Source organism: Mytilus galloprovincialis, chromosome 3 (genome assembly GCF_965363235.1).
Source record: "Mytilus galloprovincialis chromosome 3, xbMytGall1.hap1.1, whole genome shotgun sequence".
Lineage (NCBI taxonomy): Eukaryota > Metazoa > Mollusca > Bivalvia > Mytilida > Mytilidae > Mytilus > Mytilus galloprovincialis.
The window spans coordinates 78,429,099-78,452,121 of record NC_134840.1 but is presented as its reverse complement, the minus strand read 5'-3'; the positions used below and the strand labels follow the sequence as shown (position 1 = coordinate 78,452,121).

At 30.9% G+C, this 23,023-nt stretch overlaps 1 protein-coding gene across 1 annotated transcript in view; it reads right to left on the bottom strand.

Annotated features, from left to right (window-relative positions):
• The window catches only part of LOC143066817 (uncharacterized), a 70,301-nt gene that overhangs the window by 42,022 nt on the left and 5,256 nt on the right, over window positions 1-23,023 (bottom strand). Inside the window, exons 7-30 of the mRNA XM_076239627.1 lie at window positions 22,801-22,933; window positions 21,614-21,733; window positions 21,186-21,322; window positions 20,675-20,807; window positions 19,480-19,599; window positions 18,997-19,004; window positions 18,507-18,639; window positions 17,320-17,439; window positions 16,895-17,031; window positions 16,351-16,483; window positions 15,164-15,283; window positions 14,735-14,871; window positions 14,224-14,356; window positions 13,037-13,156; window positions 12,613-12,749; window positions 12,143-12,275; window positions 11,008-11,127; window positions 10,582-10,718; window positions 10,026-10,158; window positions 8,658-8,774; window positions 7,819-7,983; window positions 6,632-6,748; window positions 5,931-6,067; window positions 4,233-4,365 (exon numbers count right to left, since the gene is read on the bottom strand). Of these exons, the coding sequence (XP_076095742.1) occupies window positions 4,233-4,365; window positions 5,931-6,067; window positions 6,632-6,748; window positions 7,819-7,983; window positions 8,658-8,774; window positions 10,026-10,158; window positions 10,582-10,718; window positions 11,008-11,127; window positions 12,143-12,275; window positions 12,613-12,749; window positions 13,037-13,156; window positions 14,224-14,356; window positions 14,735-14,871; window positions 15,164-15,283; window positions 16,351-16,483; window positions 16,895-17,031; window positions 17,320-17,439; window positions 18,507-18,639; window positions 18,997-19,004; window positions 19,480-19,599; window positions 20,675-20,807; window positions 21,186-21,322; window positions 21,614-21,733; window positions 22,801-22,933 (3,013 nt within the window). The remainder of the gene's footprint in view (window positions 1-4,232; window positions 4,366-5,930; window positions 6,068-6,631; window positions 6,749-7,818; window positions 7,984-8,657; window positions 8,775-10,025; window positions 10,159-10,581; window positions 10,719-11,007; window positions 11,128-12,142; window positions 12,276-12,612; window positions 12,750-13,036; window positions 13,157-14,223; window positions 14,357-14,734; window positions 14,872-15,163; window positions 15,284-16,350; window positions 16,484-16,894; window positions 17,032-17,319; window positions 17,440-18,506; window positions 18,640-18,996; window positions 19,005-19,479; window positions 19,600-20,674; window positions 20,808-21,185; window positions 21,323-21,613; window positions 21,734-22,800; window positions 22,934-23,023) is intronic.

Sequence of the window (23,023 nt, the reverse complement as noted above, 5' to 3'; positions counted from 1 at the left end):
TTTACTTTCAGGAATCTGATCATACAACTTCTCACTTAGAACAGTCACCTCCGCTCCAGTGTCAATAACTGTATTCGTCACAATCTTGTTAATGACCACTGGAACTGCAATGCTAGCTGCTGTCACCCGATCAATGATAACATTCTCTTCTATCCTGCTGATCGTTTCTGCACTACCCATTACCTCCTTTGGTGTGTTCTCTGGTGTGTTCTGTTGTATCTCCTTAGACTCCTCAAACAACATCTCTAGGCTTAAATCTAGGTCCTGTATATCTAGGCTATCTTCTTCAAATGATCTCTTCATAGAAACTGTACCCACTGATGTTTCCGGTTCAACCAAATGCTCTATCATTTGACAAGGTTTCTCTTCATCTTTTAAATTATTCTCTTTAACTATTTCTTTATTATGTTTAGGGGCTGACACTTGGTCGATAGTCTCAACCCTTAGCAGTTTAAAGACTCTTCAGTTTGGTTTTGACTCCTTTCATCATTCCTTATAAAACCACTTCTGTTTTCTTTATGATAGGGGCTTCTCTTTTCTTTTGGACAATCTCTTATGTAATGGCCATCCTCATTACAGTTAAAACATCTGAGATTCTTCATCCTGGTCGTACGGTCTCCATACACGTGCTTATTATGCCATGAAATACTGTCATAATCCTGTTGTGCATAGTACTTTGTCATTTCTTTCTGAATTATCTCCCCTACTGACTGGGTGATGGAGTCTTTCATCCCTCTTTCCAATTGCGTAAGTCTTTCCTCAGTTACATATCTTTTCCCACCAACTTTCCTTATTTCAATATCATCTTCACCTTCATCTAAATCAACAGTTTCTTGCATACTCAGCTGACGGATGTTTCTATCTTTATTTCCTCTTTTATATGTTTCATATAAAGTCACCTGGTGGATAGCTTCAGTCATACTGGTAATCCTCTTTGTCAGTAATTCTATAGCAATGCTCTGGTCGGGTAATCCTCTTAACATGTACTCTACACTCAATGTACTGTGAGTGGCTACGTCAATAGTAGGAAATGACCGTCTGACTAGCATTTCTACTCTGGAAGCATATTCATGGATGTTTTCTTTGCCCTGTTTCCTTAATGTGTGCAATTCTTGTCTATACGTCTCTGGATATCCATGGTCACCAAATCTATTCGACATAGCTGCACATAGCCCAAAGAAAGATCTTTTGGTCTCCGGTGAAAGGTAGGAAGCATAAACCATTGCCTCATCTTTCAGTGCGGTTACTAATTCAATGGCTTTAGTATTAGTATCCCATCTGTTGATCTCTGCAATAAGGTCAAATTGCATAAAATAGGCATTCCAGGGATCTCTGCCGTTGTAAAATGGCACTCTGTTTCTTCTCCCATTGTCTATCTTGGAGTTTTCATAATTATGGTGCTGTTGCTGTGGTCTGCCATACTGTTGCCTAGGTAACCAGTTTGGTACTGAGAAATTGTTTGGATACTGCTGGTAGTCTGGACGTTGCTGGATTTCAGGCATGACTGTACTCGTACAAGAATAGTTTGGACGATGCTGGATCTCAGGTATTGTCGTATTTGCATAGGCATATGATGGTTGTTGCTGGGTCTCTGACAATGTTGTATCCATGTATGTATGTGTAGAACGTTGCTGGGTGTCTGGCAATGTTGTGTTATTATAGGAGTAGGTTGGACGTTGCTGGGTCTCTGGCAATGTTATACTATTGCAGGAGTTTGTGGAACGTTGCTGTGTCTCTGGCAATCTTATATTATTACAGGAGTTTGTTGAACGTTGCTGGGTTTCATAACTATTTTGACTGCTGATAACAGGGTCAGATTTCATCTGAGGGAAATATTGAGCATTGTTTTTCATCTGAAGGTTTTCATTTCTTAATGCCTCTATTTCCTGTCTCATCTTTATTATTTCATCACTCTCACATGATTTTTCTTTTGTTATAGTCGCTATAGCACTATCACTCTTACTTTGAGTTGGGAAAAGAAATGGGTTTGTGCTTACTTCTCTTTGAATATTATTCGCAGTACTACTAAATGGCATGGGGCTTGTATGTATCTCCCCCTGGTTTAAACTAATAGCCTGATTTGAGGCTAAATAATTATGAGAAGTGACATCACCAAATGAGCAGGTATCAATATTTGTAGATGCAACAGACCAATTGGGAATGATTGGACTAGCTAATGTGGTAATTCCCCTACTAAGTGAATTGGACCCCTGTGGTATACGAGATCTGTCTCTTAAATTATACATTTGACTTTTAATTGCTAAATGAAATCAAGAGTTTCAATTTACTAATCAACTTGGATTGAACTTTATCCTTGTTAATCTTGTAGTTTTTCAGAATTATTCAACTTAGATTACTTTTTATCCTTGTTGAAATAGAAAAAACAATTTACTATGTCTTACTTTTAAAACACCTTTTAAATTATGAATATATCTTATTTTGTGAAATAGACTATATAAATAACAAATTTGAAATAGACTATAATTTTTTCAACTTTGACCTTATCCAAATATTATTATCTACAACTTAGATTTATATTTATCCTTGTAAAAAAGAAGCTTTTGAAATAGACTTTAATTTACAACTTTGAAATAGACTATAGTTTTTACAACTGGACCCTATTGGAAAATTATAGTCTAATACTTAACTTGGATTCAGATTTATCCTTGTTAAAAATAGACTCCTAAATTTAAACTCAACTTGGATTAAAATTTATCCTGGTTGAATATGGCATTTACTTTTACTATATTTAAACTTTCAACTTAGATTAAAATTTATCTTTGTTGAATTGTACCCTGAACTAATTTCAACTTGGATTAATATTTATCCTTGTTGATATATATTAAATTTTAAATTATGACCTTTTCAACTTGGATTAGAATTTATCCTTGTTGATATAGATTCTGACTATCTATTATATTATATCCTTTTCAACTTGGATTAGTATTTATCCTTGTTGATATAGATTCTGAGAACTATTATATTTTATCTTTTTTCAACTTGGATTAGAATTTATCCTTGTTGATATAGATTCTGACTATCTATTATATTATATCTTTTTCAACTTGGATTAGAATTTATCCTTGTTGATATAGATTTTAACTAACTATATTATTTTATTTCAACTTGGATTAGAATTTATCCTTGTTGAATTTAAAATTACTTAAATATATACTATAATTTAATTATATTCACCAACTGTACTATCTATTTCTCAGCCTTCGTTGAAGTGTCTTTTTTTTATGTTTAGGTTTTTTTTTATGTGTAACCAAATATCATAAAATATGGACAAAAACAATGTATGTACTTAACAAATGCGTGCCTAATAAAATATTCACGTAGATTCTTAAAATTTTCTTAAGAAAGAAAACTAAATTCGCTGCCACCAGTGTAAAGATTGTTGCCAATCTTTAATTTAAAAACAATATCTTTGGTTTCTGGATATTAAATAATGACTAAACAACTTTTAAAAGTATCAGAGATTATTATTATCAATAATAATAAATACAGGTAAATGAAATACAATATGTTAAAACGTTTGAATGTGTTTTTCGTGTATGCGTTATTACCTCTTGTATTCTTTCAAGCTTGGTTCAAATTCGTTTCGTTATAAGAAAAATCCGGTTTTTATAAGACTTAGCACGCCTTATCCTTGCGTGTAAGAATATAGTCCGTTGCCGGTCAAGGTTAAATCATGTAAATAACTGTCAGTACGTACATACATATGAATTATAAAGAAAGCAAGCATAATTTCGTACGTCTCGACACCGATTCAACGATATAAAGCATGTAAATACAAGTAACTAAAGAAATGTAGGATTCATAACAAGCTAGAAAACAAAGATGTTATTCGGACGCCGCATGTTGGCGGAATTTCGTAACGTTAAATCGGCAACTGTCAAATTTGCCGGGAACGACGTTACGTTTACAAAAAGGTACTGCCGCGATATTTAACGTTCACAACAATTGATATGTATGTTTAAAGTTTCATTAAATTTTTTTATGTAATATTTTTTATCATAGAGCCGTTATTACTGGCCATCTAATTTACAAATTTCTAAAACTTTTTTTAAACGACTGACGTATCTAGTTTTTATCATTGAATGAGCTGAGATATTGAATGAACTTGGAACATCGCATTCGCTTATCTCAACTTGCATAATAAAAGTAACATCAATATTTAATAAAAGTTGGTATAGAGGTAGGGGAAATATATACAAATGACCCTGTACCTGTATAAATAGAGATCCTCCATGTACCACCACATATCTGCTGTTTATTTCCTGAGCATGGCATTTTACAATCACTTTCTTTTCTTTTTTTGTTCTTTCGTAAAACATCACCACAAAAGCATTCTATCCCATACTATAAAAGTAATATAAGTTGTATCATAAGAAACACCTTTTGAATTCCATATGCTAATTAGATAAAAGGCAATGCGAAAAAATCGTAAAAAAAAAGTAAAATACCAAACTCCAAAGAAAATTAAAAACGGAAATTCCTTTATCAAATGGTAAAACTAAAAACGGAAATTCCTTTATCAAATGGTAAAATTAAAAACGGAAATTCCTTTATCAAATGGTAAAATTAAAAACGGAAATTCCTTTATCAAATGGTAAAATTAAAAACGGAAATTCCTTTATCAAATGGTAAAATTAAAAACGGAAATTCCTTTATCAAATGGTAAAATAAAAAACGAAAATTCCTTTATCAAATGGTAAAATTAAAAGTTTAACCTAGTATTATAGATTCCTTAACCTATCACTTATGTGACAGTCGATATAATGCCATTATGTTGACATAATTATTTGCTTACGAAAGAGATATATAAATAAACTCATCATAGATACCAGGACTAAATTTTGTATATACGCCAGCCGCGCGTTTCGTCTACAAAAGACTCATAAGTGACACTCGAATCCAAAAAAGTTAAAAAGGCAAAATAAAGTACGAAGTAGTAAATATGCACCTTTTCCATCTTATGATTAGATACGAATATTCAAATTTGAAGGCATGTACATTGCGACTCCGAAAGCGTTGTGAGGTGGATCTTATTTATAAGCAACACTCATCCGGCTTAAGATTGGTAATCCCCCTGGGACTTGTCCGAATTCTTTTAACGTCTTGAAAGGCTATTATATTATTTTTGTTTTGACGAATAACTGGGACGTCATAACGTCAAAGTAATTTTCTGTTCGAATTTGAAAGATAATTTACTATTTCATGAAAACGTTTAGCTGATTCAGTTGTCAGACGTCAGTTAATTAATAAAAAAAAAATGTTTGTTCGAAACTCGGTAAAATAAGACGTACCTGAATCTCCGGATAATATAAATCAAATGTAACGGAAAGTCGGGTCTGTCAAATTTACCGAGTTTGGTGCAAAAACATATTTTGTCCTCATCTAAAATGATATCAACCAAACGTTTAAAAAAGCAGAAGATAATCGTCCGGCTTGGATGAAAATATAAAGTATTTTATCATTACTTTGAGAAATTGTAAGAGATATTTTGCGCAAACAAAAAAGAAAAAGTAGGAATTTGTATATATCCAAACATTTTCATTTCTCAATGAAACTTATATAGTTAAATTGCATCTCAAAGTTGAGAGAGAAATTCCCTCTGATAGTCCCACCAAAAATGGCCTCAGTGTTACGAATTCGCAGTAAGGCGTCAAAGCAAAACAATAAAATAGTATTCAAGACGTCATAATTTCTACACTACACTGGGATATAATTTTCAAAGATTAACCAAAGGTTGCCTTAATCTAAAAAAAAAAAACAAAAGACGTTAACGAGTCAAAAACATTATATGATAAAACGAAAAGACCTTGTATCTGTGTAAGGTGATATACATATGAAATACAATTTAACAACTAGTTACCGTATTTCACAGATTCATGAACACAAGCTTCTAACTTTCATTGACTTACCTCAACACCTGCATACTTGAATCCTTTTTTGCCACAAAACTGTCGGCATTTTTGAACTGTCATACTTTTGTCTTTCAGTACAGCTTTGGGTAATATTCTTTTGCTGTGATCCTGATAACAACCAATATATGCTGATTCTGTAACAAAATTGAATAAAAACCATGCAGATTAAATATTGTCAAGATAATGTGGACTCAATTTCCTTTTATCTCTAACAATAAACGTTTTACTACTTGTGTTAACCGTCAGCATACAAAGTCAAATTTAAAAGGATTAAGTATAGTCTAAAGGCAATGTTTGACTCCTAGAACTTGAAGATAAAAAGTATGAATCTATAAAAAAAATAAAAACGGCAACTAACCGCACATTTAGTATACAGTGTCGCCATTCGGTCACTTTTAACCAATGATAAAACTAGAAATGTATATGAGATACCATACAGATGCTTACTTTTCTTCATTAGGTCTATTTTAAATAGTTGTCTCATTGATGATCATACCGGATCTTTTTATTTATATGTTTACGATAATCAATTATCTTCTATTAGTTTAATGTTCGATTAATGATAAAATGATGCATATAACGTTTACAATATTTTCTAAACATCTCTATAGTAGAAGTACATTCAAAAACAGCATATATAAACATTCAATGATCCTGATTTGTCATATATATGTAATGTGGATGATAGAAATACGTACTCTTGCCTTTTTTACAAGATTTAACTCCGTCACCTTGGTATTTAGATCTACAGACACATTTTCCTTTTCTACACTTAGCCTTTTTATGACATTTATTCCTGCACTTTGGTGGCTTGCCTACAAAAATTATACAAAATAAAAATGAAAATTACCAACTGCCAAGGAAATTTCAAAACAATGGCTACATCAAAACGTCATACATTGAACTAATGGAATCAACTGACTTGATGCAGAATTGGAAACTAGCTGAAACTAGTTGCTAAGAGAACCATTTTTGCATAAATGTGGCTGTGATCCTCAAATCTTTTTCAACAGCCTCAAGTAAAACAGGGATACACTGTAGGCTCCAAAAATATTAAAACACACGTGCATGTAACGAGTCTAAAAGCCTTATAAAACCCAAGATAAGACTCAAATACCTCATCCCTTTTCAATATAACATTTCAACGTATTTTATTTGAGTAACACGACGGGACTCTCTGGTCCAGCAGGATCAGCTAACATTTACAAAACACCAGAGAACACTCAGTGCTTATCTAAGGTTCGCGGTGTTCATAGTTTAGTTCAGTTTTTCTGCTGTGTGTTTGTAACACGTTTGTCTGTTTGTCGTCTTTTATTATAAGCGAAAGCACTGTCAGTTAATCAAGTCTGAATTGAGAATATGTTAAAACATCAGTGCTTGCACATGTTGAAGATTACACATCTACGACCTTTTTTGATTTGATTTATCATCCAACTGAATGGAAAAAATCCTTTGTTTCAAAACTGGTCGATAATTTTGTCTTTTGTTGTTATATTGTTATCGGCCATTGTGTTGTCAGTTTCACTTCAAAATGAGAGCAACAAGTGTCACTTCAGTATCTTTAGCCTCTACTTTTCAATCTTGAATAATAAGTGGAAGAAATTATTTCGGCAGGAGTTTAATAAAAAAATTAGAATACCTCTCAGTGTTGGCTTATATATATATATCTTCCCAAAAAAATCATATTATACCGTTTAAATAAGAAACAAAACACAGACAGTGGTGCTCAGTAGGATGCTTGTTAAACTGCCAGGTAATATTACAGATCACCTAACATAAATAGACAAACCAAAAGAAATACCATAAGTTTCCTTCGGCTAAAATGATAAAATATCCGAAGTGATTTAAGATTTTTAGTCTTAGACTTTTTTCGGGAAAATTTTACCTTTTGCTTTCTGACAGCACCAGCAAGTCCCACAGCCTGGGTATCTTTTATTGATGCCTTTCGTGAACTTCCGTCCATGTTTTTCACATATCGATTTTTCTCCAAATAGTTTAATTGCCAATTTGTTTGCCAGTGTATAATGATAGCATTTCCAATTACTTGAAGCTGAAAAAAAATTCCCGTTTCGTGATATATGTTTTCTTTATAATACTTTGGCAAAATGCTGGTTAAGTTGATGTTTATAACTGATGAAATTTTCATACAGATATATTGCGTATTTTTATAGTTTTCTTATCCCAGGCATAGAATACCGTAGCCGTATTTGGAGCAACTTTTTGGAATTTAGGGATCTCAACGCTTTCAACTATATACTTTCTAACTATCTTGATCTGAGCGTCACTGATGAGTCTTACAAAACCCGTGTCTGGCGTAGTAACTTTAAAGCCGGATACCTATGGTAACTATTTAAACAATAGCAATGCTATACAAAATTATCTTGCATTTGGATGATTATAATGGAAATAAAATATTTGATCATTATTTTTACACCATTGTCCTCGTGGTTTTTAGCCTTTTATCCATTTCACGAATGAAGAGTTATATTTCGACTCTAACTGCATGCGGGTTTGATCGATCAAATGATACCACAAACTTAAAGCAAATAGATCTTTTATTGTGTCTTTTAAATTGGATATTAATGAGATCACTGATGATAAGCAATCTCATGATGTGATAATGTTTGATTAGTTCTTTTTTTCAAATGTGCATTCACTAACAACTAAAAAAACAAGATTTATTTATTAGTTGCAATTTGCTATGTTTAAAAATAAAATACTTACGTTTCACTTTTTTACAGGATTTAACTCCGTCGCCTTGGTAGTTCCTTTTACAAACGCATTTTCCTTTTCTACACTTCGCTTTCTTATGACAGTTTTGCCTGCACTTAGATGTTTTGGCTACCATAATACATAATTGTTCAAATTATTAGCAACTGTACTAGTTGGAATTATTAATAAATGCAGATATTTTAAGCTTATGTAAATTAAAATTGAGAATGGAAATGGGGATTATGTCAAAAACACAACAAACCGACCAAAGAGCCGACAGCAGCCAAAGACCAGCAATAGATTTTTATATAATTGATCTGTAAAATGAACCAATATCAACAATGGTGGGAGGCGCTTCAACGCAATTTAGCACATACCAGTAGTAAAATAAATAGATAGTGGGGGGATCAGTAATTAAATGTACTATTTGCTCAACCGATAGTAATTTCTTAGAAAAACTACCAAACCTATTTAGGTGTCATACCACCAATTACTCCCTCAAATTTAGAACGTATGTGAAAGTAGGCCTACTCGGACAAAAAAAAAGTGCATTTGATGTCATTGTTCACCTAAACTAACTAACAAATTTGCAGAAATGAAAGTTTTGTTGAAAGAGAAATATATTAAGACCATTTTGAGCCAAAATTTACCTGTCTATGAGTTTGCATTAAAAATTGAGGATTAATGCGCTCCATAGTATACTAATTTAAGATTTCCAGAAAACCAGGGGTTATTTTTAGTGGTACCTCCTTTCGGAAGCTCTCTGTTTTCTTATATGATTTTGAATGTATGTTGAAAATTGGCTTGCAGAAAGGTGACACCTGTACAATTCAGGATATACCTACTTTCTATGAAATTAAACTTAAGGTAAAATATTTAGAAAGCTGTGAAAATTGCAAAATTTGGTTGAACAGATAGGGACTTTTAATTGGTGGTATGACACCTAAATGTTGACGAAATGATGCTGCTTTGAACTTTTGTGTAACTCAGTTATAGCCGTTAACAACAGTGACAAAAGGCGGAACTTATGCATTATATAGACATCCGTAAGCAACATTTTCTGATCTTATCGTAAAGGATATATATTTTAAGAATATGGACTTTATATTATCTTTTAAAAAATTATACGATGTATTTATCTTAAATGTGCTATCATAGTGCCGTGTTTACTAGTAATTTAGTTTCAAAATGTTGAACCTGTTTTCAAAACGACGGATGAAGTTGTACTAGGTAGTTTAAACTTCGATTAGCTTAAACATAAAATGAACTAAGAATATTTCAAAAGCGTATCTGACATGGCAATTTAATAAAGATCATCATCTCATTATATAGTAATATGTGGTGTATAGAAAGGGGAAATATATACAAACAACATGTTACCTGTATAAATAGAGATCCTCCATGTACCTCCACATATCTGTCGTTTATTTCCTGCGCATGGCTTTTTGCAATCACTTTCCTTTCGTTTTCTATCTTTTCGCAAAACATTTCCACAAAAACATTCGAATCCATACTATAAAAATAATAAAGTTGTAGTATAAGTATCTCCTTTTCAGTAACATACACCAATGATATATAACGCAGTGCAAACATTTGTCACATAATAAAAATAGCAAAATTAAAGAAAAGTTCCAAACGGAAATTGAATTATTTAATTCGAAAATCAAAAGCTGAAACACATCAAAACATCAAAACTGGTAAACAACTCTCCACATACATTTCCTTATGAAGAAAACGGTGGAGAAAAGCTATACATTTGTCTTAAATTGAATATAAAATGGAATAAAATTTACTAGTCTAAAATCCTTATACATGTACAGTAAGAAAAAAAGACCATGTTTTTATTGAAGGTTACCTGGAGTACATTTTAACAACTACATAAGAATCTGTGTTTCAAATATTCATAAACAAAAGCCTATAACTTTCCTTGACTTACCTCAACACCTGCGTACTTGAATCCTTTTTGGCCACAAAACTGTTGGCATTTTTGTACTGTCATTCTTTTGTCTTTGAGTACTTTTTTGGATAAAATTCTTTTGCTGTCATCTCGATAGCAACCAATATATGCTGATCCTTTAAAAAAATTGGGTGAAAACTATAGATTGAATGTTTTCAAGATATTAAATAATAAATTACCTTTTTCGTTTATATGTAATCCTTTAAAGATGTTATAACATACATGGACGCTTGGTATTGTGACTTTTAAATTGAATGTTAATGAGATCAATGATGATAAGCAAAGGTCACGATATGATAATGTTTTATTAGTTCTCTTTTGAAATGTGCAGTGACTACTACTCAAGAAATAATATTTATTTATTAGTTGCAATTTGATACGTTTACAAAATAAAAAAATACTTACTTTTCAGTTTTTTACAGGATTTAACTCCGTCGCCTTGGTATTTCGCTTTACAAACACATTTTCCTTTTCTACACTTCGCTTTCTTATGACATTTGTTCCTGCACTTAGATGTTTTGGCTACTATAATACATAATTGTTCAAATTATGAGCAACTGTATTAGTTAGAATTTTCAATAGATACAGATATTTTAAGACTATGTAGATTAAAAAGCATCCAATAGACTTTTTTATTATTGATCTGTAAAAATGAACAAACATTAACAATGCTGATAGGCGCCTCAAACAAAATCACAATTTAGCACATACCAGTAGTAAAATAATCAGTTATGGGGGGAAAATCAGTAAATATAAAATATATGAATGTTGTTGGAAATTATGAAATTTATTTGTATGAGCTTTAGCAACAGGCCCAGCTTTTCTCTTGTTTTGTAGCAAATATAAATAAATTTTATATTTTCTGACAAATTACATATATTGTGTTTATCCTGTAATTACTCCCAACACTTGAAAATTTAGTTATTCAATCGAAATCGTTGTCTCTAATTTCTTTAAGAAATCGACATAGTTGAACCATGGACGCGAAGAGGACCTCAAAATGAACTGGTTAGGAAACAGAAATATTCATTTTACCGCTTGTTCAACATGGAAGTGGACTAACAGGAGACTTTATTTGTACATAATAATTATAGCAGGATAAATAAATGTACTATTTGCCCAACCCATAGTCTCTCTTTTGTTGAACACAGCTATAGCCTTTACAGAGTAAAAAAAATTTGGAACTTATGCATTATATTTACATGCGTGAGCAACATTTTTTGCTCTTATCGTAAAGGATATATATCCTATTTAGAATGTGGACTTAATAATATGTTTTGATAATTATACGATGTATTTATCTTATATTTGTAATCATAGTGCCGTTTTCACAAGTAATTAAGTATCAACATATCGAACCTGTTTCAAAACTACTGATGAAGTTGTATTGGATAGTTATACTTCGATAAGCTTAAAAATAAAATGAACTTAGAATATTTTAAAAGTGTATCTAACGTGGCACACAAATAAAGATCATCATCTCATTATATCGTAGTTTGTTGTGTAGAAAAGGGGGAAATATATACAAACAACATGTTACCTGTATAAATAGAGATCCTCCATGTACCTCCACATATCTGTCGTTTATTTCCTGCACATGGCGTTTTGCAATCACTTTCCTTGCGTTTTCTGTCTTTTCGTAAAACATTCCCACAAAAGCATTCGAATCCATACTATCAAAACGATATAAGTTGTATTATAAGTATCTCCTTTTTAGTAACATAGCCCAATCCTATATAACGTAGTGCAAACATTTGTTACATAATAAAAATACCTAAATCAAAGAAATATTCCAAACGGAAATTCAATTATTAAATAGCAAAATCTCAAACACATAAAAACATCCTCAATTAAATATAAAATGGACTAAAAATTACGAGTCTAAAATGTACAGTAAAGCAAAAAGGACCATGTTTTTATGGATGGTGATCCGAAGTACATTTTAACAACTACATAAGAATCTGTATTTCAAATATTCAAAACGTAAGCCTATAACTTTCATTGACTTACCTCAACACCTGCGTACTTGAATCCTTTTTGGCCACAAAACTGTTGGCATTTTTGTACTGTCATTCTTTTGTCTTTAAGTACTTTTTTCGATAAAATTCTTTTGCTGTCATCTCGATAGCAACCAATATATGCAGATCCTTTAAAAAAAATTGGGGGAAAACTATAGATTGAATGTTTTCAAGATATTACATAATAAATTACCTTTTTCGTTTATATGTAATCATTTAAAGATGTTATAACATACATGTACGCTTGGTATTATGATTTTTAAATTGAATGTTAATGAGATCAATGATAAGCAAAGGTCACGATATGATAATGTTTTATTAGTTCTCTTTTGAAATGTGCAGCGACTACTACTCAAGAAATAAGATTTATCTATTAGTTGCAATTTGCTATGTTTAAAAAATAAAAAAAAACTTACTTTTCAGTTTTTTACAAGATTTAACTCCGTCGCCTTGGTATTTCGCTTTACAAACACATTTTCCTTTTCTACACTTCGCTTTCTTATGACATTTGTTCCTGCACTTAGATGTTTTGGCTACTATAATATATAATTGTTCAAGTTAAGAGCAACTGTATTAGTTGGAATTTTCATTACATGCAGATATTTTAAGACTATGTAGATTAAGAGGCATCTAATATTCTTTTTTATTATTGATCTGTAAAAATGAACAAACATTATCATTGCTGATAGGCGCCTCAAACAAAATCACAATTTAGCACATACCAGTAGTAAAATAATCAGTTATTGGGGGAAAATCAGTAAATATAAAATATATGAATGTTGTTGGAAATTATGAAATTTATTTGTATGAGCTTTAGAAACAGGCTGAACTTTTCTCCTGTTTCGTAGCGAATACAAATCAATTTTATATTTTCTGACAATGTACATATATTGTGTTTATCCTGTAATTACTCCCAACATTTCAAAATTAAGTTAGTCAATCGAAATCGTTGTCTCTAATTTCTTTAAAAAATCGACATAGTTGAACCGCGGACGCGACGAGGACCCCAAAATGAACTGGTTAGGAAACAGAAATATTCATTTTACCGCTTGTTCAACATGGAAGTGGAGTAACAGAAGACTTTATTTGTATATACTAATTATAGCAGGATAATTAAATGTACTGTTTGCCCAACCCATAGTCATCTCTTAGACAAACTACCGAAACTAAATATTGACAAAATGATACTGCTTTGTACTTTTGTTGAACTCAGCTATAGCCTTTACAGAGTAAAAAAAAATGTGGAACTTATGCATTATATTTACATGCGTGAGCAACATTTTTTGCTCTTATCGTAAAGGATATATATACTAATTAGAATGTGGACTTAATATCAAATTTTTGTAATTATACGATGTTTTTATCTTATATTTGTAATCATAGTGCCGTTTTCACTAGTAATATAGTATCAAAATGTCGAACCTGTTTCAAAACTACTGATGAAGTTGTGTTGGATAGTGATACTTCGATAAGCTTAAAAATAAAATGAACTTAGAATATTTTAAAAGTGTATCTAACGTGGCACACAAATAAAGATCATCATCTCATTATATAGTAGTATGTTGTGTAGAAAAGGGGGAAATATATACAAACAACATGTTACCTGTATAAATAGAGATCCTCCATGTACCTCCACATATCTGTCGTTTATTTCCTGCACATGGCGTTTTGCAATCACTTTCTTTGCGTTTTCTGTCTTTTCGTAAAACATTCCCACAAAAGCATTCGAATCCATACTATAAAAACGATATAAGTTGTATTATAAGTATCTCCTTTTTAGTAACATAGCCCAATCCTATATAACGTAGTGCAAACATTTGTTACATAATAAAAATACCTAAATCAAAGAAATATTCCAAACGGAAATTTAATTATTAAATAGCACAATCTCAAACACATAAAAACATCAAAACTGGTAAACAACATTTTTTGTAATACAACACATGTCCTAAATTAAATATAAAATGGAATAAAAATTACGAGTCTAAAATGTACAGTTAAGCAAAAAGGACCATGTTTTTATGGATGGTGATCCGAAGTACATTTTAACAACTACATACGAATCTGTATTTCAAATATTCATAAACATAAGCCTATAACTTTCGTTGACTTACCTCAACACCTGCGTACTTGAATCCTTTTTGGCCACAAAACTGTTGGCATTTTTGTACTGTCATTCTTTTGTCTTTAAGTACTTTTTTCGATAAAATTCTTTTGCTGTCATCTCGATAGCAACCAATATATGCTGATCCTTTAAAAAAAATTGGGGTAAAACTATAGATTGAATGTTTTCAAGATATTAAATAATAAATTACCTTTTTCGTTTATATGTAATCCTTTAAAGATGTTATAACATACATGTACGCTTGGTATTGTGACTTTTAAATTGAATGTTAATGAGATCAATGATGATAAGCAAAGGTCACGATATGATAATGTTTTATTAGTTCTCTTTTGAAATGTGCAGTGACTACTACTCAAGAAATAAGATTTATTTATTAGTTGCAATTTGATACGTTTGAAAAATAAAAAAAAATACTTACTTTTCAGTTTTTTACAGGATTTAACTCCGTCGCCTTGGTATTTCGCTTTACAAACACATTTTCCTCTTCTACACTTCGCTTTCTTATGACATTTGTTCCTGCACTTAGATGTTTTGGCTACTATAATATATAATTGTTCAAATTATGAGCAACTCTATTAGTTGGAATTTTCATTAGATGCAGATATTTTAAGACTATGTAGATTAATAGGCATCCTATAGACTTTTTTTATTATTGATCTGTAAAAATGAACAGACATTAACAATGCTGATTGGCGCCTCAAACAAAATCACAATTTAGCACATATCAGTAGTAAAATAATCAGTTATTGGGGGAAAATCAGTAAATATAAAATATATGAATGTTGTTGGAAATTAGAAAATTTATTCGTATGCGCTTTAGGAACAGGCCGAGCTTTTCTCTTGTTTTGTAGCGAATACAAATAAATTTTATATTTTCTGACAATGTACACATATTGTGTTTATCCTGTAATTACTCCCAACACTTAAAAATTTAGTTATTCAATCGAAATCGTTGTCTCTAATTTCTTTAAGAAATCGACATAGTTGAACCGCAACGTGAAGAGGACCTCAAAATGAACTGGTTAGGAAACAGAAATATTCATTTTACCGCTTGTTCAACATGGAAGTGGAGTAACAGGAGACTTTATTTGTACATAATATTTATAGCAGGATAATTAAATGTACTATTTGCCCAACCCATAGTCGTCTCTTAGACAAACTACCGAAACTAAATATTGACAAAATGATACTGCTTTGTACTTTTGTTGAACTCAGCTATAGCCTTTACAGAGTAAAAATAATGTGGAACTAATGCATTATATTTACATGCGTGAGCAACATTTTTTGCTCTTATCGTAAAGGATATATATACTAATTAGAATGTGGACTTAATATCATATTTTTGTAATTATACGATGTATTTATCTTATATTTGTAATCATAGTGCCGTTTTCACTAGTAATATAGTATCAAAATGTCGAACCTGTTTCAAAACTGCTGATGAAGTTGTATTGGATAGTTATACTTCGATAAGCTTAAAAATAAAATGAACTTAGAATATTTTAAAAGTGTATCTAACGTGGCACACAAATAAAGATCATCAATTCATTATATCGTATTATGTTGTGTAGAAAAAGGGGGAAATATATACAAACAACATGTTACCTGTATAAATAGAGATCCTCCATGTACCTCCACATATCTGTCGTTTATTTCCTGCGCATGGCGTTTTGCAATCACTTTCCTTTCGTTTTCTGTCTTTTCGTAAAACATTCCCACAAAAGCATTCGAATCCATACTATAAAAACGATATAAGTTGTATTATAAGTATCTCCTTTTTAGTAACATAGCCCAATCCTATATAACGTAGTGCAAACATTTGTTACACAATAAAAATACCAAAATTAAAGAAAAAAAAAATTATTTAATTCGAAAATCAAAAGCTGAAACACATTAAAACATCAAAACTGGTAATCAACTTTTCACAGACATTTCCTTATGAAGAAAACGGTAGAAAAAAGCTATACGTTTGTCTTAAATTAAATATAAAATGGAATAAAATTTACGAGTCTAAAGTCCTTATACATGTACAGTATGAATAATAGACCATGTTTTTATCGAAGGTTACCTGAAGTACATTTTAACAACTACATAAAAATCTGTGTTTCAAATATTCATACACATAAGCCTATAACTTTCATTGACTTACCTCAACACCTGCGTACTTGAATCCTTTTTGGCCACAAAACTGTTGGCATTTTTGTACTGTCATTCTTTTGTCTTTAAGTACTTTTTTGGATAAAATTCTTTTGCTGTCATCTCGATAGCAACCAATATATGCTGATCCTTTAAAAAAATTGGGTGAAAACTATAGATTGAATGTTTTCAAGATATTAAATAATAAATTACCTTTTTCGTTTATATGTAATTATTTAAAGACGTTATAACATACATGGACGCTTGGTATTGTGACTTTTAAATTGAATGTTAATGAGATCAATGATGATAAGCAAAGGTCACGATATGATAATGTTTTATTAGTTCTCTTTTGAAATGTGCAGTGACTACTACTCAAGAAATAAGATTTATTTATTAGTTGCAATTTGATACGTTTACAAAATAAAAAATACTTACTTTTCAGTTTTTTACAGGATTTAACTCCGTCGCCTTGGTATTTCGCTTTACAAACACATTTTCCTCTTCTACACTTCGCTTTCTTATGACATTTGTTCCTGCACTTAGATGTTTTGGCTACTATAATATATAATTGTTCAAATTATGAGCAACTCTATTAGTTGGAATTTTCATTAGATGCAGATATTTTAAGACTATGTAGATTAATAGGCATCCTATAGACTTTTTTTATTATTGATCTGTAAAAATGAACAGACATTAACAATGCTGATAGGCGCCTCAAACAAAATCACAATTTAGCAAATACCAGTAGTAAAATAATCAGTTATGGGGGGAAAATCAGTAAATATAAAATATATGAATGTTGTTGGAAATTAGAAAATTTATTTGTATGCGCTTTAGGAACAGGCCGAGCTTTTCTCTTGTTTTGTAGCGAATACAAATAAATTTTATATTTTCTGACAATGTACACATATTGTGTTTATCCTGTAATTACTCCCAACACTTAAAAATTTAGTTATTCAATCGAAATCGTTGTCTCTAATTTCTTTAAGAAATCGACATAGTTGAACCGCAACGTGAAGAGGACTTCAAAATGAACTGGTTAGGAAACAGAAATATTCATTTTACCGCTTGTTCAACATGGAAGTGGAGTAACAGGAGACTTTATTTGTACATAATATTTATAGCAGGATAATTAAATGTACTATTTGTCCAACCCATAGTCGTCTCTTAGACAAACTACCGAAACTAAATATTGACAAAATGATACTGCTTTGTACTTTTGTTGAACTCAGCTATAACCTTTACAGAGTAAAAATAATGTGGAACTTATGCATTATAATTACATGCGTGAGCAACATTTTTTGCTCTTATCGTAAAGGATATATATACTAATTAGAATGTGGACTTAATATCATATTTTTGTAATTATACGATGTATTTATCTGATATTTGTAATCATAGTGCCGTTTTCACTAGTAATATAGTATCAAAATGACGAACTTGTTTCAAAACTACTGATGAAGTTGTATTGGATAGTTATACTTCGATAAGCTTAAAAATAAAATGAACTTAGAATATTTTAAAAGTGTATCTAACGTGGCACACAAATAAAGATCATCAATTCAGTATATCGTATTATGTTGTGTAGAAAAAGGGGGAAATATATACAAACAACATGTTACCTGTATAAATAGAGATCCTCCATGTACCTCCACATATCTGTCGTTTATTTCCTGCGCATGGCGTTTTGCAATCACTTTCCTTTCGTTTTCTGTCTTTTCGTAAAACATTCCCACAAAAGCATTCGAATCCATACTATAAAAACGATATAAGTTGTATTATAAGTATCTCCTTTTTAGTAACATAGCCCAATCCTATATAACGTAGTGCAAACATTTGTTACACAATAAAAATACCAAAATTAAAGAAAAAAAAAATTAATTATTTAATTCGAAAATCGAAAGCTGAAACACATTAAAACATCAAAACTGGTAAAAACCTTTTCACAGACATTTCCTTATGAAGAAAACGGTAGAAAAAAGCTATACGTTTGTCTTAAATTAAATATAAAATGGAATAAAATTTACGAGTCTAAAATCCTTATACATGTACAGTATGAATAATAGACCATGTTTTTATTGAAGGTTACCTGAAGTACATTTTAACAACTACATAAAAATCTGTGTTTCAAATATTCATAAACATAAGCCTATAACTTTCATTGACTTACCTCAACGCCTGCGTACTTGAATCCTTTTTGGCCACAAAACTGTTGGCATTTTTGTACTGTCATTCTTTTGTCTTTAAGTACTTTTTTCGATAAAATTCGTTTGCTGTCATCTCGATAGCAACCGATATATGCTGATCCTTTAAAAAAATTGGGTGAAAACTATAGATTGAATGTTTTCAAGATATTAAATAATAAATTACCTTTTTCGTTTATATGTAATCATTTAAAGATGTTATAACATACATGGACGCTTGGTATTGTGACTTTTAAATTGAATGTTAATGAGATCAATGATGGTAAGCAAAGGTCACGATATGATAATGTTTTATTAGTTCTCTTTTGAAATGTGCAGTGACTACTACTCAAGAAATAAGATTTATTTATTAGTTGCAATTTGATACGTTTACAAAATAAAAAATACTTACTTTTCAGTTTTTTACAGGATTTAACTCCGTCGCCTTGGTATTTCGCTTTACAAACACATTGTCCTCTTCTACACTTCGCTTTCTTATGACATTTGTTCCTGCACTTAGATGTTTTGGCTACTATAATATATAATTGTTCAAATTATGAGCAACTCTATTAGTTGGAATTTTCATTAGATGCAGATATTTTAAGACTATGTAGAATAAAATGCATCCAATAGACTTTTTTATTATTGATCTGTAAAAATGAACAGACATTAACAATGCTGATAGGCCCCTCAAACAAAATCACAATTTAGCACATACCAGTAGTAAAATAATCAGTTATGGGGGGGGGGGGGGGGAATCAGTAAATATAAAATATATGAATGTTGTTGGAAATTAGAAAATTTATTTGTATGCGCTTTAGGAACAGGCCGAGCTTTTCTCTTGTTTTGTAGCGAATACAAATAAATTTTATATTTTCCGACAATGTACATATATTGTGCTTATCCTGTAATTACTCCCAAAACTTAAAAATTTAGTTATTCAATCGAAATCGTTGTCTCTAATTTCTTTAAGAAATCGACATAGTTGAACCGCGGACGTGAAGAGGACCTCAAAATGAACTGGTTAGGAAACAGAAATATTCATTTTACCGCTTGTTCAACATGGAAGTGGAGTAACAGGAGACTTTATTTGTACATAATATTTATAGCAGGATAATTAAATGTACTATTTGCCCAACCCATAGTCATCTCTTAGACAAACTACCGAAACTAAATATTGACAAAATGATACTGCTTTGAACTTTTGTTGAACTCAGCTATAGCTTTTACAAAGAGTAAAAACATGTGGAACTTATGCATTATATTTACATGCGTGAGCAACATTTTTTGCTCTTATCGTAAAGGATATATATCCCATTTAGAATGTGGACTTAATATTATGTTTTCATAATTATACGATGTATTTATCTTATATTTGTTATCATAGTGCCGTTTTCACAAGTAATTAAGTATCAACATATCGAACCTGTTTCAAAACTACTGATGCAGTTGTATTGGATAGTTATACTTCGATAAGCTTAAAAATAAAATGAACTTAGAATATTTTAAAAGTGTATCAAACGTGGCACACAAATAAAGATCATCATCTCATTATATCGTAGTATGTTGTGTAGAAAAGGGGGAAATATATACAAACAACATGTTACCTGTATAAATAGAGATCCTCCATGTACCTCCACATATCTGTCGTTTATTTCCTGCACATGGCGTTTTGCAATCACTTTCCTTGCGTTTTCTGTCTTTTCGTAAAACATTCCCACAAAAGCATTCGAATCCATACTATAAAAACGATATAAGTTGTATTATAAGTATCTCCTTTTTAGTAACATAGCCCAATCATATATAACGTAGTGCAAACATTTGTTACACAATAAAAATACCTAAATCAAAGAAATATTCCAAACGGAAATTCAATTATTAAATAGCAAAATCTCAAACACATAAAAACATAAAAACTGGTCAACAACATTTTTTGTAATACAACATATGTCCTAAATTAAATATAAAATGGAATAAAATTTACGAGTCTAAAATGTACAGTAAAGCAAAAAGGACCATGTTTTTATGGATGGTGATCCGAAGTACATTTTAACAACTACATAAGAATGTGTATTTCAAATATTCATAAACATAAGCGTATAACTTTCCTTGACTTACCTCAACACCTGCGTACTTGAATCCTTTTTGGCCACAAAACTGTTGGCATTTTTGTACTGTCATTCTTTTGTCTTTAAGTACTTTTTTCGCTAAAATTCTTTTGCTGTCATCTCGATAGCAGCCAATATATGCTGATCCTTTAAAAAAAAATGGGGGAAAACTATAGATTGAATGTTTTCAAGATATTAAATAATAAATTACCTTTTTCGTTTATATGTAATCATTTAAAGATGTTATAACATACATGTACGCTTGGTATTTTGACTTTTAAATTGAGTGTTAATGAGATCAATGATAAGCAAAGGTCACGATATGATAATGTTTTATTAGTTCTTTTTTGAAATGTGCAGCGACTACTACTCAAGAAATAAGATTCATTTATTAGTTGCAATTTGCTATGTTTACAAAATAAAAAAAAAAATACTTACTTTTCAGTTTTTTACAGGATTTAACTCCGTCGCCTTGGTATTTCGCTTTACAAACGCATTTTCCTTTTCTACACTTCGCTTTCTTATGACATTTGTTCCTGCACTTAGATGTTTTGGCTACTATAATATATAATTGTTCAAGTTAAGAGCAACTGTATTAGTTGGAATTTTCATTAGATGCAGATATTTTAAGACTGTGTAGATTAAAAGGCATCCAATAGACTTTTTTTATTATTGATCTGTAAAAATGAACCAATATTAACAATGCTGATAGGCCCCTCAAACAAAATCACAATTTAGCACATACCAGTAGTAAAATAATCAGTTATTGGGGGAAAATCAGTAAATATAAAATATATGAATGTTGTTGGAAATTATGAAATTTTTTTGTATGAGCTTTAGAAACAGGCTGAGCTTTTCTCCTGTTTCGTAGCGAATACAAATAAATTTTATATTTTCCGACAATGTACATATATTGTGTTTATCCTGTAATTACTCCAAACATTTGAAAATTAAGTTCTTCAATCGAAATCGTTGTCTCTAATTTCTTTAAGAAATCGACATAGTTGAACCGCGGACGCGAAGAGGACCCTAAAATGAACTGGTTAGGAAACATAAATATTCATTTTACCGCTTGTTCAACATGGAAGTGGAGTAACAGAAGACTTTATTTGTACATAATAATTATAGCAGGATAATTAAATGTACTATTTGCCCAACCCATAGTCATCTCTTAAACAAACTACCGAAACTAAATATTGACAAAATTATACTTCTTTGTACTTTTGTTGAACTCAGCTATAGCCTTTACAGAGTCAAAAAAATGTGGAACTTATGCATTATATTTACATGCGTGAGCAACATTTTTTGCTCTTATCGTAAGGGATATATGAACTAATTAGAATGTGGACTGAATATTATGTTTTCATAATTATACGATGTATTTATCTTATATTTGTTATCATAGTGCCGTTTTCACTAGTATTTTAGTATCAAAATGTCAGACCTGTTTTAAAACTACTGATGAAGTTGTATTGGATAGTTATACTTCGAGAAACTTAAAAATAGAATGAACTTAGAATATTTTAAAAGCGTTTCTAACGTGGCACACAAATAAAGATCATCATCTCATTATATCGTAGTATGTTGTGTAGAAAAGGGGGAAATATATACAAACAACATGTTACCTGTATAAATAGAGATCCTCCATGTACCTCCACATATCTGTCGTTTATTTCCTGCACATGGCGTCTTGCAATCACTTTCCTTTTGTTTTCTGTCTTTTCGTAAAACATTTCCACAAAAGCATTCGAATCCATACTATAAAAACGATATAAGTTGTATTATAAGTATCTCCTTTTTAGTAACATAGTCAAATCCTATATAACGTAGTGCAAACATTTGTTACAT